Raw genomic sequence first — 16,156 nt, forward strand, 5'->3', positions numbered from 1 at the left:
TCATTCATTCATTCATTCATTCATTCATTCATTCACTCATTCAGTCAGTCAGTCAGTCAGTCAGTCAGTAGTGCTGTCTCTTTCTCTCTCCCCCAGCTGGGTCTGACCATTAACCACCATGCAGATCAGTCCCTCAACAGTTTTTGTCAGTGGCAGTCGGGTCTGGTGGGGAAAGGCGGAAAACGCCATGACCACGCCGTTCTGCTTACCGGCCTGGACATCTGCTCTTGGAAGAACGAGCCCTGTGACACTCTGGGTGAGACTGTGCTTTGTTGTCTCAATGTTTGATGGGACCAATTGTACTGAGGTTAAGTGAGCTTTGGGAGACGACTTGGAGCCCTCACATCATATATATACTGTACTTTTTTAATGACGCCTTATACATCTTTTAGATTTGTAGGTGTTATAAAAATGAAAAGTTAGACTGTGTAAAGCAGAGGCTATATGGGGGGTGGGGGGTGGGGGTGGGGTGGGGTGGGGGGGTTAAATAAAACTCACAGATCTAGGATTAGTCCTATCTGCTGATGCTTTCAGGTTCAGCAGAACACTAAACTGACCAGAGATCAGTGTGTAGGAGCAACTGTGGGATTAATAAGATGGGGCTTGCAAGGTAGCAGATTGCAGTTGGTGGGAATTTCCCCTTAAACACAAACATACACACACATGCATACATGTATGTGTATGTGTGTGTGTGTGTGTGAATATGCACATGTGACAGTGTCAGCCAAATCTTCCTGAGGTTTCAAACCACAAGAATGTGCTTAGAGACTCATAAAAGGAGAGAGACAGAGAGCGAGAGTATAAGAGGGAGAGAGAGAGAGAAAGGGAAAGGCAGCGGGAGAGAGTGTGTTCATGGTTTTTGTAATGCAGCATTACATTACAGCATTTAATATCCCTGTGAGTTGCTCTGCATGTGTCGCTTTTTCACATCTTGGTCACATCTTGAACGTGGTCCTGATTAGCTGACATTTTTGTAAGTGCATATATGTGAATGGCTATTATGTCTTTGATGGCAGTGAAAAAAAACCCATTTTCTCAGCTATCAAGTCTTTTCTGCACCACAGTTACTCCCTGACCTTGCTAAAACCTCTGACGTTACCTAACATAAAATATGGGCTTATAAAACATAGAAACAAAAAATGCTCAAGTAAAGCCAAACACTAATAACAAATTGTGTTATTACCAAATAATAGTACTATTTACATCCAATAAAAACAAATTACATTATGTTACATTAATATTATGTCTTTCCGTGTTTCTTTACAGGCTTTGCTCCCATCAGTGGCATGTGCAGTAAATACAGGAGTTGTACCATCAATGAAGACACAGGACTCGGACTGGCTTTCACCATCGCCCATGAGTCGGGACACAAGTATGTTGCACACAAAAAGTCAATTTCTGTCATAACAAGTCATCAGGCCTCATATTCAGAACTGAGGTCTTGTTTTTATTTAAACTAAGTAAAAATATATCAATGGGAGGATTTCCAGTGCATTTTCTCTTGTTTCAGAATTTTTTCAGGAACAATAAGTGAATCAATAAAGGCATGAATTAAAAATCCCACATGGGATTACAAGACACCATTATTAGTCAACAGATAAAGAGACAGCTTTTGGTGACAACAAACATTTGTAAATAAAGGCATAGCTGTAGCATGATATGTCCATATACATAGTTTCAAATACAAAGTCAAATGAGAATCAAATACAGATTTTCCAGAATAAAGCTCACTTTGTATCCTGATAAAGAGCTTTCTCTCCTATGCCTTCTCCATATAACGAGCTAACTTAAATGTATCATGAGTAAATAACCAGCTCAATCCTTGTGCATCATCCATACTCCAGAAATCAATGTCTTTTTTCATTGCTCTGAAAAAAATATGGTCCAATAAAAGGGACAGTGAAAAACAAAATGGTATTCATTTTCTAAACATGGTTTCTAAAAGCTAGATTTTAATACTGAGTATGAGATTAAATGATTTGTTATTGATTTTATGCAGTGCAGGTCACTTGGTGAATGAGGATGAAGATTGCCACAAATGTTTTGCCAAAAAAAAAAAAAAAAAAAAAAAAAAAGGATATTGAGGATGCTGCATTACTTATTTGACAATAGTAAAGCTGCTTCCACTGACGAGACTTGACAGTAGCATCAATTTCAGTGCAGTGGTGTTGTTTCAACAACTGCACTGTGCCATGTCCCATAAATCATCCTCACGACAGAGCAGCATTTTGCCCACAGACTTGACAAGAGATAAAGCGAAGTGTCAGACTTTTTGTGTCATATTGGAGGAATGCACTGCACCAATCACTTTATTCCTCCAAGTTGTGTTTTATAGACTCAGAGCTGTGTGTTTGCATGTGTGTCTGTGGACGTAATGAATCTATATCAAATGAAATAAATGTGGCCTGATTCAAAGAAACAAATACATTGTGGGATAATAGCATTACGTTAGTGCACTACTTCATCCTCTCCAGTTCATGAATGAATAATGGAAAGTGCCACAGGCCACACGGCACTGAGTTTCTGTTTACACGTTTCCATTGAGATACAAGGCTGTTTATTTTTGATATTTGTAGATTTCATGTTGCGGTGAAACTCCCTCGTCCCATCTGGCAGCCCCCCAAAGCAAACTGGGAACAACCTGCTTTTCTTAATTCACACAGCTGCTAACATGTCAGACTATCCGTAATTTGCAATATCTTAATGACTTAATGACAAAGTAGGACGCATGCCCAGAAATATGCTGACTCACTTAGATGAAAATTGCTTGCAGGCCAAAAATTGTTAATGACTGACAAAATGAGAAAGAGTGTGAAGAGTGCTCTAAGTGCTAAACATATGACACAGGCTTGAAAAGGCGAGGGGAGGAAATTTTAGCTCTGTGCAGTGGCAAGCGGGGGTCTAGTTTGGTTTGCAGGTTCCGTTTTTTTGACCGAGTGAGATTTTTTGAGGATTCAATGCACCACAACCTGCACCAAGATATATTTTCATTATCAGTCTACACCTTAACATATCATTTAGTCTCATGTGATGTCACTGTCAAAATCTTGTTTTTCTTCAAACAAGTTCAAAAATCCACCAGTGGGATGAGATAATCCCACTAATCCCATAGTAGTGGGCTCATATGCTTTATTCTGCAATGTTTCAACATATTTGTAAAAAAAATCCTGATACAAGTGGGATTATTTTAACACACTGTCAGATTTTCACACTTGTTTGAATGAAAATGAGACTTTAACACTGAATGATCTCTTGACACTAGATGATTTTATAAACTGGAGTTTTTTTTTTCAGTGTGTAAAATTTTAAAAAAGCCCCCACTAATAATCATAAGTTCAACAACCATCAGTATCAACAAAAATCAATTATGTGTTTAGGAAAAAGTTTAGATTGAAATTGAAATGTAAAAGCATTAAATGTTTATTGATTTTTTAAAGACATTAGCCTGATATAACATGTAAGTGTTTGACACTACTTGCTATGATATATACTATGAATTTTACTCAGATTCGTGTCTGCCTAAACCTGTGGGTAAGCTCTGCTTTACAAAAGCAATGGTGGCTGAACACAGGAAAAATGGATTCAGAGGGGTTTAGCCTTCACTACATCATCAATAAGTTCATAGATACATCCATACATGTGAACCAGATTCTGTCTTAATCCTTGTCTTTCCAGTTCCGACCAGGATCAGTCGGTAACCATGTCACAGTCTCCTATTTTCTCCTCTCTATCCATCTTTTTCTTCCAGTTTTGGGATGATCCATGACGGTGAGGGGAATCCTTGTCGCAAGACGGAGGGAAACATTATGTCACCAACGCTGGCCGGAAACAATGGCGTCTTCTCTTGGTCCACCTGCAGCCGCCAGTACCTCAGCCGCTTCCTCGGGTCCGTCTTGCTCATTTACAAACACAGACACACAGACACACATGTGCACAGCTAGACCTTGGCCTTCAGTTGATGCCGCCTTCCTGACTGACATGGATGCTTTGTTTTGTTCATCAGGACAGCTCAGGCGTCCTGCTTGGTGGATGAGCCCAAACAGCTGGGTCAGTATAAATACCCGGAGCAGCTCCCTGGTCAGCTGTACGATGCAGACACACAGTGCAAGTGGCAGTTCGGGTCCAAAGCCAAACTCTGCAACCTTGATTTTGTCAAGGTGAGATTTTCACTTCACTCTTTCACCTGGTAGCGATGTTTCATGGGCTGATTTGATGCAGCAGTGAATGCTATATGGCTGAATTGCTGTCCAGGCCAAGTGATAGATGGTGGAAAGAAAAATGACACACTGTGTGTAAGTGCTGCACCTAATGATTATTGTCATTCTTCATTTTTTTTCAATTGATCAATTAATCTAACTGTCAAAAATAATGATAAATTAGTTAACAGATCCCAAACAAGGTCTTCAAACTGCTTCCTTAGTTTGACCAGCAGCCACAGCTGCCACAACTTTATAATTGTACAAATGGAGAGAAGTATTTCTTAATTTTTGAAGCTGTAACCTGAAAATGTTTGGTATCTTTCCTTGATAGATGTTGCAAATTATAAATTTTCTGAGCAACTTATCATTGCAACACAACAACAACATTTTGCATGATTGCATGTCTCTGGTTTTACATGGACCCCAACACTACAAAGTCACATGTCTGTTTTTCTTGGTCTGTTTTTTTGAACCAAAACCCACAGGATGAAGCTTTAACTATCCACTAATGAGCAGGAGAACTCTTGTCATTAGTGTGTTTTAATGAGGCAGTGCTAAAATTTGCACTTGATTAATTTGCATGATCTTTGTAGCACAACCTATTCTGCCCCAAACCTCCACATTTAACCTCCATTAAAAGCATTCCAGCTAGTGAATGAGCAGCCCCCCTCCAGTCCCCTCCTCTGCCGGGAGCCAAATGCTCTTGGTATAAGCCTTTATTATAGGTGCATTCAGCCTGATGCACATTCACATGTAAATCCTGTGTAGATTACCCCTCGCTCTGCTTTAAGAGGTTGTGCTCGCTGGGAAATAGTCTATATGACGGATTAGCACACATGACACAGCCCGGCCTATTCACCACTTCCCATAATCCCTCCTGTGTTTCCCTGACAGGAGATCAAATACTACATCAAATCTACATTTCTATGGCAGTCTGTGGTTGGTAAATGAACCTGCATGCTGATTAATAACAGTGCAACTGGGACTGTTTTTTGTTTTGTTTTGTTTTGTTTGTTTTGTCCCTGATGGGCTCATGTAGACTGATTTGCAGGATGCTGGTGTGGCTGGGAGCCACCTGCTTGGTGTTAGGGTGGCAGATTAGCATGGCGACGCAGATTCACACACACACAGACACACACACACACACACACACACACACACACACACATACACACACAGAAAAATACACTTGGCCTGTGTCTCTCTCTCCTGCCTGGCTTCTCTCTCCTTGCCAGATGCAGTTGGGCGGGTTGCCAGACTCTGCGCCTGTCTGCCGACCCCAGCTCTCCCTGTGCACTCACTCACTCTGTCTCTGTATTGTTGGGACAAATGGCACATACAATTATAGCTCGTTTCATTAAGGAAGTACAGTGATTAGATTTGACACCCGGGCTTTGTGGAGCGGCTTATTGCTGGTTATCGTGGCGGCGTGATGGTGGTCCGGCAAGAGGCAGGTGCTGCTGGGTCAGAGCTCCGCATGAAAGGAGGCAAACAACGGGATGGTCAAGAGGCCCATAGGGGCGCCGAGTGTGGCATGAAGTGAGATTTCAACCTCTGCAGCCCAGGGTGCATATTACTGCTGAGACGATTTGTTGAGTAATCGATTAGAGGATTGACATTTAACCAATTCTAATTTTGATTATTGTTTTAGTCTTTATCTAGTAAAAACATGCAGTGATTCCAGCTTCACTCAGGCAACTAAGATGCAAGATGCAAGATGCTGGTCAGACTGGAGAAGACTTAAGGCATTACTTTGGAATCTGCTAAGTTCTCATGAGCATTTGATATTATTTTTCACACTTGATAGAACACATCAATAATTGATTGTTCAAAAGATAAATAATAAAAAAAACAATGTCTTGTGAATTAAATTATAGTGAGATTACCACAGACCTCTTCAGGTGCCACTAAAGGTGCTCAAACACTACTTTTAAAACCATTTAGTCTCATAATCAGCGTTAAAATCTTGTTTTTCTTCAAACAAGTGAAAAAACATCTGCCAGTGGGATGAGATAATCCCAGTTGTTTCCAGTGCAGTTTCAGATGTTTGGAATTTTTCTGGGAACAAGAATAAATGTGTTGAAACAAGGCAGAATAAGGCAGATCAGCCCACTAGAATCAAGAAAATGACACAATTGGGAACTAGTTGATCAAGATTGGAAAGAACAATCACTGGCATATTGTTTTCTAAGGTCTTCTAAGGGAAAAAACAAGTTTTTAGTGCTGAATATCTGTTAAGATGGAGATTTCAACAGTGTGATGTTAATGCCAGGGTCCTGCAAAGACAACAGCAGAAACAACATATCTGACAGGCACCTTTTACTTCATATATGTGTGTGTGTCTGTGTGTGTGTTTGATTTCTTTCACAGGACATCTGCAAGTCGCTTTGGTGCCACCGTACAGGTCATCGGTGTGAGACCAAGTTCATGCCTGCTGCTGAAGGAACCAGCTGTGGTCCTGATATGGTGAGGAACTCTCATTATTACTGTATGGAGAATAACAGTCGCAAGCCCTCCATTCAGCTGACTGCCCCTCTCTTCATTAGCTGTGTATCCATCAAGCCATGTTTTGTGCAGCTTGAAATTTTGAGCTGGAAAATGTTGAATAGAAAAGACATCACAAAACGTTTTTTATGTTCTTGCAGTGGATTTTGTGGCCTGTCCATAATGAGCTCATTCAAAAAACTGTGATGGAGACACATTTTGTGAATTCATGAGTCTATAGGAGGATTATCTCATGTGCTCTGTATTTAGATCAGCATCTTCTGTCCCAGATGTTTGGTGCCCTAATTAACATACTGAACAAATAATTTTGTCGAGATGTGGATCTCAATATTGCGGGATCTCATACACACACACGCCAAGCTTTTTTCACTGAAAACCTATTCATAGAAACACAGCTGATAAGCAATCAAGTGCTGTCCACTTTTCAAAGGTTTGCATATAATTTACACAAAACCTGAATGGAGACACTACTGATGAGCCAGTTAGGGCCCACTCACATTGGCAAGTTTGAGTCCGTATCGTGCTAAAGCCAAAATCCCCCCCTCTCCAGTCCCCGGCTGGCCTGCACTCACATTGCCTTTTTCCCAAACGCGCCCAAGCACGATTGCCCCCGGTGTGCGCGTCATCACGTTGAAATACGACAACAACAGGCATGGCCCGACATCATTAGAAATCAATATAGTTCAAATACATCATGTCTTCCTTTTAACTAGAAAACGTTTTTGGTCCTTTTAATCAGACATGGGATGTTTATTTACCTTGACAGTTTCGGAGGTAACTTCCTCCTTCTTCAGAAAGGTCCAACTGACAGCCGGAGCGGCACCTGGCAGATCCGGCAGACCGGGTGACCGGGTGGCCGCACACCGCGCGGTGCCGCGGCCAGTGCCGGCCGGTGCCGACGCGGTGCCGCGGCCAGCACCAGGTCTGCCGGATCTCCGCACACAGACTGCTGTACTTTCATTATAAACCGACTTTTGTTTATACGCGGTTGCAGCAGCACAACGGACAATGACACAGACAACATGGTTGATTATTGATTGCGCAACGCGGCCATTCGCCGGTAATCGGCTGCGCACATTAAACAGTTTTGCAGAGGCAGGAGGAAAGTTGCATGATTTACGTCCGCGCACTGCGTGCGTGACCGTGCATGTGCTCATGTACGCGCCCGTACCGCACTGAAGCACACCCCTTCCAACCGTGCCAGAGCGGGGGAAGTGTACTGTATTCAAGCACGATACGGAGCGATCACACTGGTCAAAGAATCCGGATTTTAAGGGCAATCGTGCTTGGGCGCGGATCAAACTTGCCAGTGTGAGTGGCCTCTTAGGCTCATTTCATATTTTTTCATTGTTACATTTATATGTTTGGATACCCAGTAAACATTAAACATGGTAAAATACTTGAAGAGTTCATTTGCAAAAACAGATATCTCCATTTGAATTTATTAAATCTTTTCAAACTTTTTTGAATTTTATTACAATTTACTTCATATTTATTTCTATTTTTTATATGTTTATTTAGCCTGGCATAATGTTTATTATCCTAAATCATGCTTTGTTTGTGTGTGTATATGTGTGTGTGTGTACTCCAAGCAGTATCAGTGAAAAAGGTGTATTGATTTGAAGGATGGCTTTTATCTGTTTTTGCAAATGAACTGTTCACTTTTTGCCTGACACTGTGTGAATGGCGTCATGTCTTGCCAGGCTACTGTTTTCAAATTTTCAAAAACAGTCAACATAATTATAAAACACAGAGAAACAGTGGTTGTCAGTTCTCAAACTCATACATGTAATTAACAGTTCCCTCTCTTTATACTGTGCAGTCAAATAAAATTAATTTAAACCAAATCAAGAAATTAGTATTGTTAAACACATTTAAATAATATGGAACTGATGTACACAGTTTAAGTAAATACAGTGATGGAAAAAAGCAACTCAATTACAGTAATGAGAGAAAGTGTAATAATTTCCATCCAGCCTTGCTGACAATCAGAATCACACCCACACCCACACATACACACACATTTGCACACACACGCATACATACACACACACATGGTGAAGTGTCCCATGTGGACATGGTGCTGCAGCACTTCTTCACACAGGAAAGCTGATATTTAGAGAGGGAGAGAGGTGGTGACGTGTGTGAGTGCTGCATTTGGCATGGAGTGGCCCAGGTGTGTGTGTGTGTGTGTGTGTGTGTGTGTGAGCATGCTGGCTCCGGCTGGACATCTTGGTTGTCCAGGTGTGGCGCTGGGCGTTTGTCCAAACCAGGAACTTCAGGCACAAGGCCACCTGCACCCAAGCCCAATATGAAAGCTATTTTTCATTCTCTTTTTTCTTTTCTTTTCTTTTTCTTGCTTTATTTCTTCTTTCAAATTTCCTTTCCATCTTTTCTTTACTTCTTCACATTTTCACATTTCTTTTTCTTTTCTAACCCTAACCCACATCCCACCTACCCCATCTCTCAATAAGTTGATATGTATTCTCCCTTTCTCTCTCTCTCTCTCTCTCTGTCTCTCTCTGTCTCTCTCCTTCTCTCTCTTTGTGTGTGTGTGGCAGTGGTGTCGGAGGGGCCAGTGTGTTAAATATGGGGAGCACGGTCCCAGGGCGGTCCATGGCCAGTGGTCGGGCTGGTCCCAATGGTCCGACTGCTCCAGGACCTGCGGAGGAGGGGTCATGTACAGGGAGCGCTCCTGCACCAGCCCCAGGTACACACACACACACACACACACACACACACACAGTCTTCTATCAGCCACTTTCATCTGCTTTATTCTGCAAGAAAGCATGGAAACAAGTGGGGTTAGATTTTTTTTTCACTTGTTTCAAAAAACAAAAAACAAGAGCTTTAATGTTGCTGTTTGGGTCAGACAGCAATTCTTGAAGGTTGCATGTCCCCAAATCCCTCCTGTCTGAGCACCTGAACGTGCTGTATGCCAATTAGCTGTCAGTATGCAATCACACACACACACACACACACACACACACACACCCACACCCACACACTCAGACTGACAGTCCAGACAGGCTGACTCTTTTTCCCTGCACTCCAGATGAGCCAAACCTCCTAATAGTACGTTTATTTCTCTGAAAGTCGCTCTACTGCAACATTATCCTATGTAATTCTACAAATGCTGTTTATTTGTGAAGCACTCTGTGTGTGTGTGTGCGTTACTATGCGCATGTGAGCAGAGCTGCTCTGTTTAAACGTTTTGTTTTATTGCAGACTTTACATGCATGATGCCCAGGTTATTATTTCTCATAGTTATTGTGATATTTGCGTTTTCAAACGCAACATTTCACAGCCTATATTCCCATTTATTCCTGCTGTGCCGTCTCTGCGCTGTGCTCTGTCTGCACTAGTGGTCTATTATCTGCAGCAAATGAGCTTGTTACCATACCATCAAACTTTTAACCTCAGTACTGGAATTAAACTGAAACATCATTTTTTCTGCCGTTTTTAAGTACTTTGTTGAATTGAAGTTAGTCTTTTACAGTCAAATTCATATCTTACAGTATGACTTTTTACTATTTTACAGTAACATGGGAACACAAACAATGAGAACTGTGCTGAATTAACAGTCATTTCAATTACAGTTCAAGTCATGTTCAAGTTAATTAAGCCCAAACCTCAAAAACCTAGAAGCTAAAAAGGAAAACATGCAAGAACTCTTGGGAAGGACCACAGGGAGAGGTAAACCCCCCCAGGCCTGCCAGTCTTTTGTAATTTCCCCTTTGGGAGCCACTGCCAACTTAGAACAAACAAAACCAAAACTAATTCCTAGACGGCACTTCTCATGTTATCATTTATGGCACGAGTTACGTTACTGTACAACTGTCAAGCAAATTTCAAGTGCACTTTTGAAATTTGCAAAAAATAGAACATGAATGAGAGATGCACTAATGTGCATCTCTCATTGGGTGGTTTGATGCAAATAAGCCGCCTTTACAACATTACAACATGATGAACACTGAACGGTACAAAAACAAATCCAGAGAAAAATGGAAAGGGTTTTGATTTGAGAATGGATTAGTGTTCATCATGTTATTATTGTTATTATTATTTTCATGCTGTGTTTCATTCTGTTTTCCTTGTACATGAGATAGTTCTGTCAGGTCTAACGTACAATGAACACATACTTGTGTATGCACCCTCCTGCCACTCACCCATCTGTACACACACACACACACATACACATACACACACACACACACACACACTGACTAATGGATAACATCCAAGGCCACTGCACCGCTTTGATTGGTGGACTTCGCTGCCAGAATAGACTCCTTGATTGGTTCATATTGTTCGCTGCAGCATTAATGATTGCCATCATTAAAGAATTAGTCATACCACGTTAGATCATAGTGGCACGTCACATCCAATGAAGGACAGTTTTTGGTCCATGTCCTGAATCTATGCACATGACATGGTGTGTTACTGGGTGCTGAAGTGCAGGCTTGATGTTCGGGTTCCTGGAGATACATTTACTACCCCCGGTAACTGCAGCCATGATGTACTCTGAGTATGTGGCTTCAGTGTCAACATCAACTGATTCCATCTTCCAGGGGAATGATAAAAAAAACAAAAAAAAACAGACAACTCTGCAGAATATAGATGTTTGTCAAGTCCACTTTTGTGCAGCTTAAAGGGCTAAAAATAGAACTGTTGAGTGATGAAACTGAACGGTGATGAAAGACTGATGAACATGGTTTGATACCCGGAGCTAATTAAACACAGATTCGCTGTAGGTAGGTCACATTTTCCAGGTCAGGGTGCTTCAAGGCTCCAGGAACAACTGTTCTTGATTCTTTGTAACTTCTTACTTTGAACATCAGCGCTTTGTTTTTTTCATCATATCCATCCATAATTGAGTGAGATATTGGGGGTTACAAATCACATAGTTCTGCTGTGCTGACCTCTTTATTGGTGTTATTGATAATTGTGAGCAGTGCTGGGGAACGTTACTTTCAAAAATATCTTGTTTCTTTACTATGTTACTGCTGTTAAAAGTATACTATTTATTGAATTTATTTATTTAATTGCACTCAAGCCAATGATCAAAATGAAAGTGACTGACAGATGTAAATTAAACATTAAACCACTAAACCTATAAGGCTGATAAAAACATCACAAAATGTAAATATATAAATATAAATAAAACATTAATACAGGTTCTTTAGTAGCCAACATCATATTTTATAAAATGTTGTTTCTGGTAATGACTAACAGGTTTTTTAAATTTGTTTATTTTCTTCATCTTGCATCTGTTTATGACTGAACTCCCCGCTGCATTTTAACCCCTGAAATCCTTTGCGTAATAATTCAACAAGAGAAATCCTTGCACCCAAAGCAGACAGTTTAGCTGATTGTCTATGGATATTAAGTGTGTCACAATCTCTGGGAAGCAGTTAGATGTTTCTGTCTGTGTCGGTAAGTCCATGAATGAGTTTGCTGAATGAGGGCGTTTTTTGACAGAAGGTGTACAGCTCGGTATTGATTAATATTGAAAGCTTTTTTCTTGTTTACCCATTTTGACAATCAGATCGAAACACTCGTAAATATGCTGTTCCAGGTCTTCCAGTGTGTCAGTTGTATAGTTTTAAGAAAGGGAAGAATTATTAGTATTAGTTTTTTTGTTATGAAGTGTTGGTTATTCAGCAGTGGCGTGGCATACCGGGCCTCACAAGATCAGAAATCACAGCGCCATCACAGCATGATATAAAGTAATGGAAACAGAATGCTTTGCTGTCAAAGTAACTGAGTAAGTTCAAAATCTTACTTTTAATTTAGCCTAGACCTGAATGGAAACACAGGTCCGGGGTAGTTTAGCAGCATTGCTGACACTGACGTGGTACCATCCTGTCTGTCACACCCGACTCTTCTCTTAATCCCTGTGAGGGATCAAAGGCGTTTTCCATAGAGACAGAGGCGGAGAAGGCCTCATATGATGCACATTATACACCATGACCAGCAGGCGATAAAGGGCCACAGAGCCTCTAATCCAGGTTAGCTGTCATGTCCATTTATCATTCCTCTGGCACTAAAGAGGCCTTTGTACGAGAAGCTGCTGAAACTAGGTTGATGCCGCTGAGAGTTTTGGGGTCAGAGGGAAGGAGAGGGAAGGATGACAAGGACTTACTATCAGATTTAAAGCTAACGGCTGTGTACTTGTAGTCCTTCCTAATTGTCTTGGACAGAGGTTCGGACTGAATTTTTCATGTTATTGAGCAAGTTTACATAACATTACACACAAACTCACACACATACACACACAAAAAGAGTCTACACATTCTTCCCAGCTGCATTTCTAGAAAGTTGATCCAGATTTGTTATGTCTGTAGAAATATCTGTGCACTACCTGGAGGGGTGAAGGGGTGGCAGGTTAACAAAGGGGATGCTTATGGTCACTTGCTCAAATCGCCTGCTGCCTATACTATACATTTACTGTCAGGCTGACAACTTCACTGCTGGGCCTCTCCTCTCCGCTTTTGCTGTCACTTTTTGCTGCTCTTTCTCTCTCCCTCACTCAGTCACACACATTATGCATTACACTTTTCTCAAAAGGCTACTTTTATAACAAGTGGCAAGACAATTTCACTATTTTTCTTTAAACAGCATCAGTTGCAGGACAAAACATACCACATTTTTGTTTTGCGTACTTTGTGTGTAGTTTTTTCTCTGAAGCATGAAAGTCATTCCCAAAAGCAAGTGTAAACTACATTCAGACTGACAAAGACAAATGGGTAAATCTTGAAGTATTCCAAAAGTAATCCAAAGTATTTAAAATATGTTCAGTAATCCATTGGAATATGATACAAATTACTTTCAAGAGCATGTATTCAGTAATCTGTAGTGGTATATGTTTTGAAGATAACCTTTCCAATACTGCATAAACACGCTCTCTCATTCTTGGCAGGAGTTAATCAGTTACTCCTGAGTCATGCTGTAGTGTAATATGTATGTGGGTGTGTGTGCATGTGTGCATGTGTGCACGTGTATATGTATTTGTGTGGGTGTGTGTGTTTTGTGAGTTGTCCCCATTAATCTATTTGATTATTTTGGCTGGGCCTCTCTGCTCCTAATCTGAACAGAACAAGGTGGATTAGCCCGAACATGACCGCTAGTCCCTGACGTCATCCTCACCCCCAGTTTTGGTGTCCTCTTTTTCAAATCCTAAGACAGATCAGACAGATACTTCCAAATTCAGACTTAAGCACATTGTGTAAAATGAAAATGGCTTCTCAGCATGTAAACTGCTGCTACTTGACATTATTTGCTTGGGTATTTGACAATTTGAAAAGGGTCTCCATGTGCATACCTGTCCAAGAATCTCTGCACATGGGAATTCAGTGACTTAAATGCTTAAGTGATTGCTTAAATGTAAACACTGCCACATTCTTTAGATCCCTGTGCTCCATTATGTTTACATGATGTCCAACCAGAGTAGCATGGTGGTGCAGTGGTTAGCGCTGCCCCTCCATAGCAAGAGGGGCCTGAATTGGATTTCCGGCTGGCTGTCCAGGGCCCTTTCTGTGTGGATATTGCATATTGTCCCCGTGCATGCGTGGGTTTCCAGCGGGTGCTCTGGTTCCCTCTCACAATCCAAAGACATGCAGGTTAGGTGAATTGGAGATGCTAAATTGCTTCTAGGTATGAATGTGGCTGCCGGTTCTGCAGTGGACTGGTGACCTATCTAGGGCACTTCCCTGCCCAGTGAGTGCTGGGATAGGCTCCAGCGCCCAGCAACCCTAATTAGGATAAGTAGTTTGTAAAATAAATGAATGATGTTCAACTATAAAATGTAATTTACTGAACCCCTCCAAATTTGCAGTACATATTTGTGCACGTCACATTTATCATTTAAATGATGACTTATCATATTAAATGATTAATGATTAATGGTCTAATTTTAGACCCTATGCAAAATCTGATAAAATACTGTATTATTTGAAAAATTATTTTCTGCCATCGCTGAATAGCACTCAATAGCAATCGTGTGTCTGACTCGACGAAATCTGCCATTTTACGAGGCAATTGCATGTATCTTTTGTTGAGTCTCGTAAAATGGGATCAGTCTGTTAAACCCTTCCTGAGGAGCTCCTCCAAGATGGGAAATTAATCTTCCCTCTTTCCAGCTTTCCTCCTCGCTGCTCTGCTGCTGCTGGACCACCTGCCAGATCAAACACAGTCAACCTAATCCGCCCCAACAAGACCTGGGAGATTAGGTTCAGCATCTTGACCTGCTTTTGTACAGAGGACAGTTTGTCACACACTCAATCTGGGTGGGGGTGGGTGTTATCAGATAGTCCTCTGTTTGGTGGAGCATCCCATCAGGCTTGTAAAGGTGCTTTATTGGGGTGGAGGCTTCAGCGGCAGTAGACTGTGGATTTATTTATATGTGTGTATGTGTGTGTGTGTGAGTGAGTGTGTATGCAAGATGGGTGGTATGGGGCAATGGGGGCAGAGGTGGAGGCACAGAACAGGTGACTGAAGGAGAAAAAGAGTTGACCAACCACAATGACCTCTGACCTGCAGGAGGTCAGCCTCAGTTGAGAGAGAGAGAGAGAGAGAGAGAGAGAGAGAGAGGAGAATACATATCAACTCGTTGAGATCTGTTCTCTGTCATGTTTTGAAAATGGATTTATTAACTGAACTGGACTGAAAGAGAGAGGAAGAGAGGAGACAGCAGACAGTGGAGAAGAGAAGAAGTGAAGAGAGGGAAGGGAGAGAGAAGGGTCTGTCCTATTTGAAAGAAGGCTTCCTATGACGTTTCTACCTCCTTATCCAACTGTGTTTTGTCCAAAAGGTGACATGAACTTAGAATCATAACAAGAAAATCTAATTTGAATAATGTAGAATCCATGCAGTCTAGACAAAAACAATGTAAGCATTATGCTAGTTATTTTATGCTGCATTCACTTAGGGGCAGATGTGGCAAGACAGAAGTCAGAAACTCGACATACTGATGGTTGGGATACAAAGTGGGAGGAAGATGCCTGCTAATGCTAGTGACAAACCTTGAAAATGGAATGGCTAATAACAGCTAACTTTAAGTATTGGTATGTTGATTGGTCTAAAAAGATATCAGGCTGAAAATCAAACGTTAAAGCCTTATTTAAAGCATAAAACATTAAAAAGATCAGCAATGTTGAAATGACTTCAAATCATGAAATGGGAGTTCAGAAATCTTCCCAAGTAGGAATTTCGACTCAGCATCCCGTTTGGTTTGATTTTTTTGTACTCGTAAGTCAAATGCATTGTCTTGTGGGTAGCTCTGGTGATCTGAGAGTTCCTGGTTTGGTCCCCAGCTCCTCCGGAGAGTGTGTTGAAGTGTTGCTGAGCAAGACCCTGAACCCCTAACTGCTCCTGATGGGCAGCTTGGCACTTTGCATGATATCCTCTCCCATCAGTGTGTAAATGGGTAAAGGTGAGGCCAACACTGTAAA

The 16,156-nt window shown here is 41.3% G+C and overlaps 1 protein-coding gene across 1 annotated transcript in view; it reads left to right on the plus strand.

The window, feature by feature from the left end:
• Window positions 1-16,156, plus strand: part of adamts18 (ADAM metallopeptidase with thrombospondin type 1 motif, 18) — an 83,619-nt gene that overhangs the window by 24,431 nt on the left and 43,032 nt on the right. The window contains exons 7-12 of the mRNA XM_030044718.1: window positions 97-256; window positions 1,267-1,372; window positions 3,749-3,886; window positions 4,004-4,157; window positions 6,570-6,665; window positions 9,266-9,414. Coding sequence (XP_029900578.1) covers window positions 97-256; window positions 1,267-1,372; window positions 3,749-3,886; window positions 4,004-4,157; window positions 6,570-6,665; window positions 9,266-9,414 — 803 coding nt within the window. The remainder of the gene's footprint in view (window positions 1-96; window positions 257-1,266; window positions 1,373-3,748; window positions 3,887-4,003; window positions 4,158-6,569; window positions 6,666-9,265; window positions 9,415-16,156) is intronic.

The sequence above is a fragment of the Myripristis murdjan genome, chromosome 3 (genome assembly GCF_902150065.1).
Source record: "Myripristis murdjan chromosome 3, fMyrMur1.1, whole genome shotgun sequence".
NCBI classification, from domain to species: Eukaryota; Metazoa; Chordata; class Actinopteri; order Holocentriformes; family Holocentridae; genus Myripristis; species Myripristis murdjan.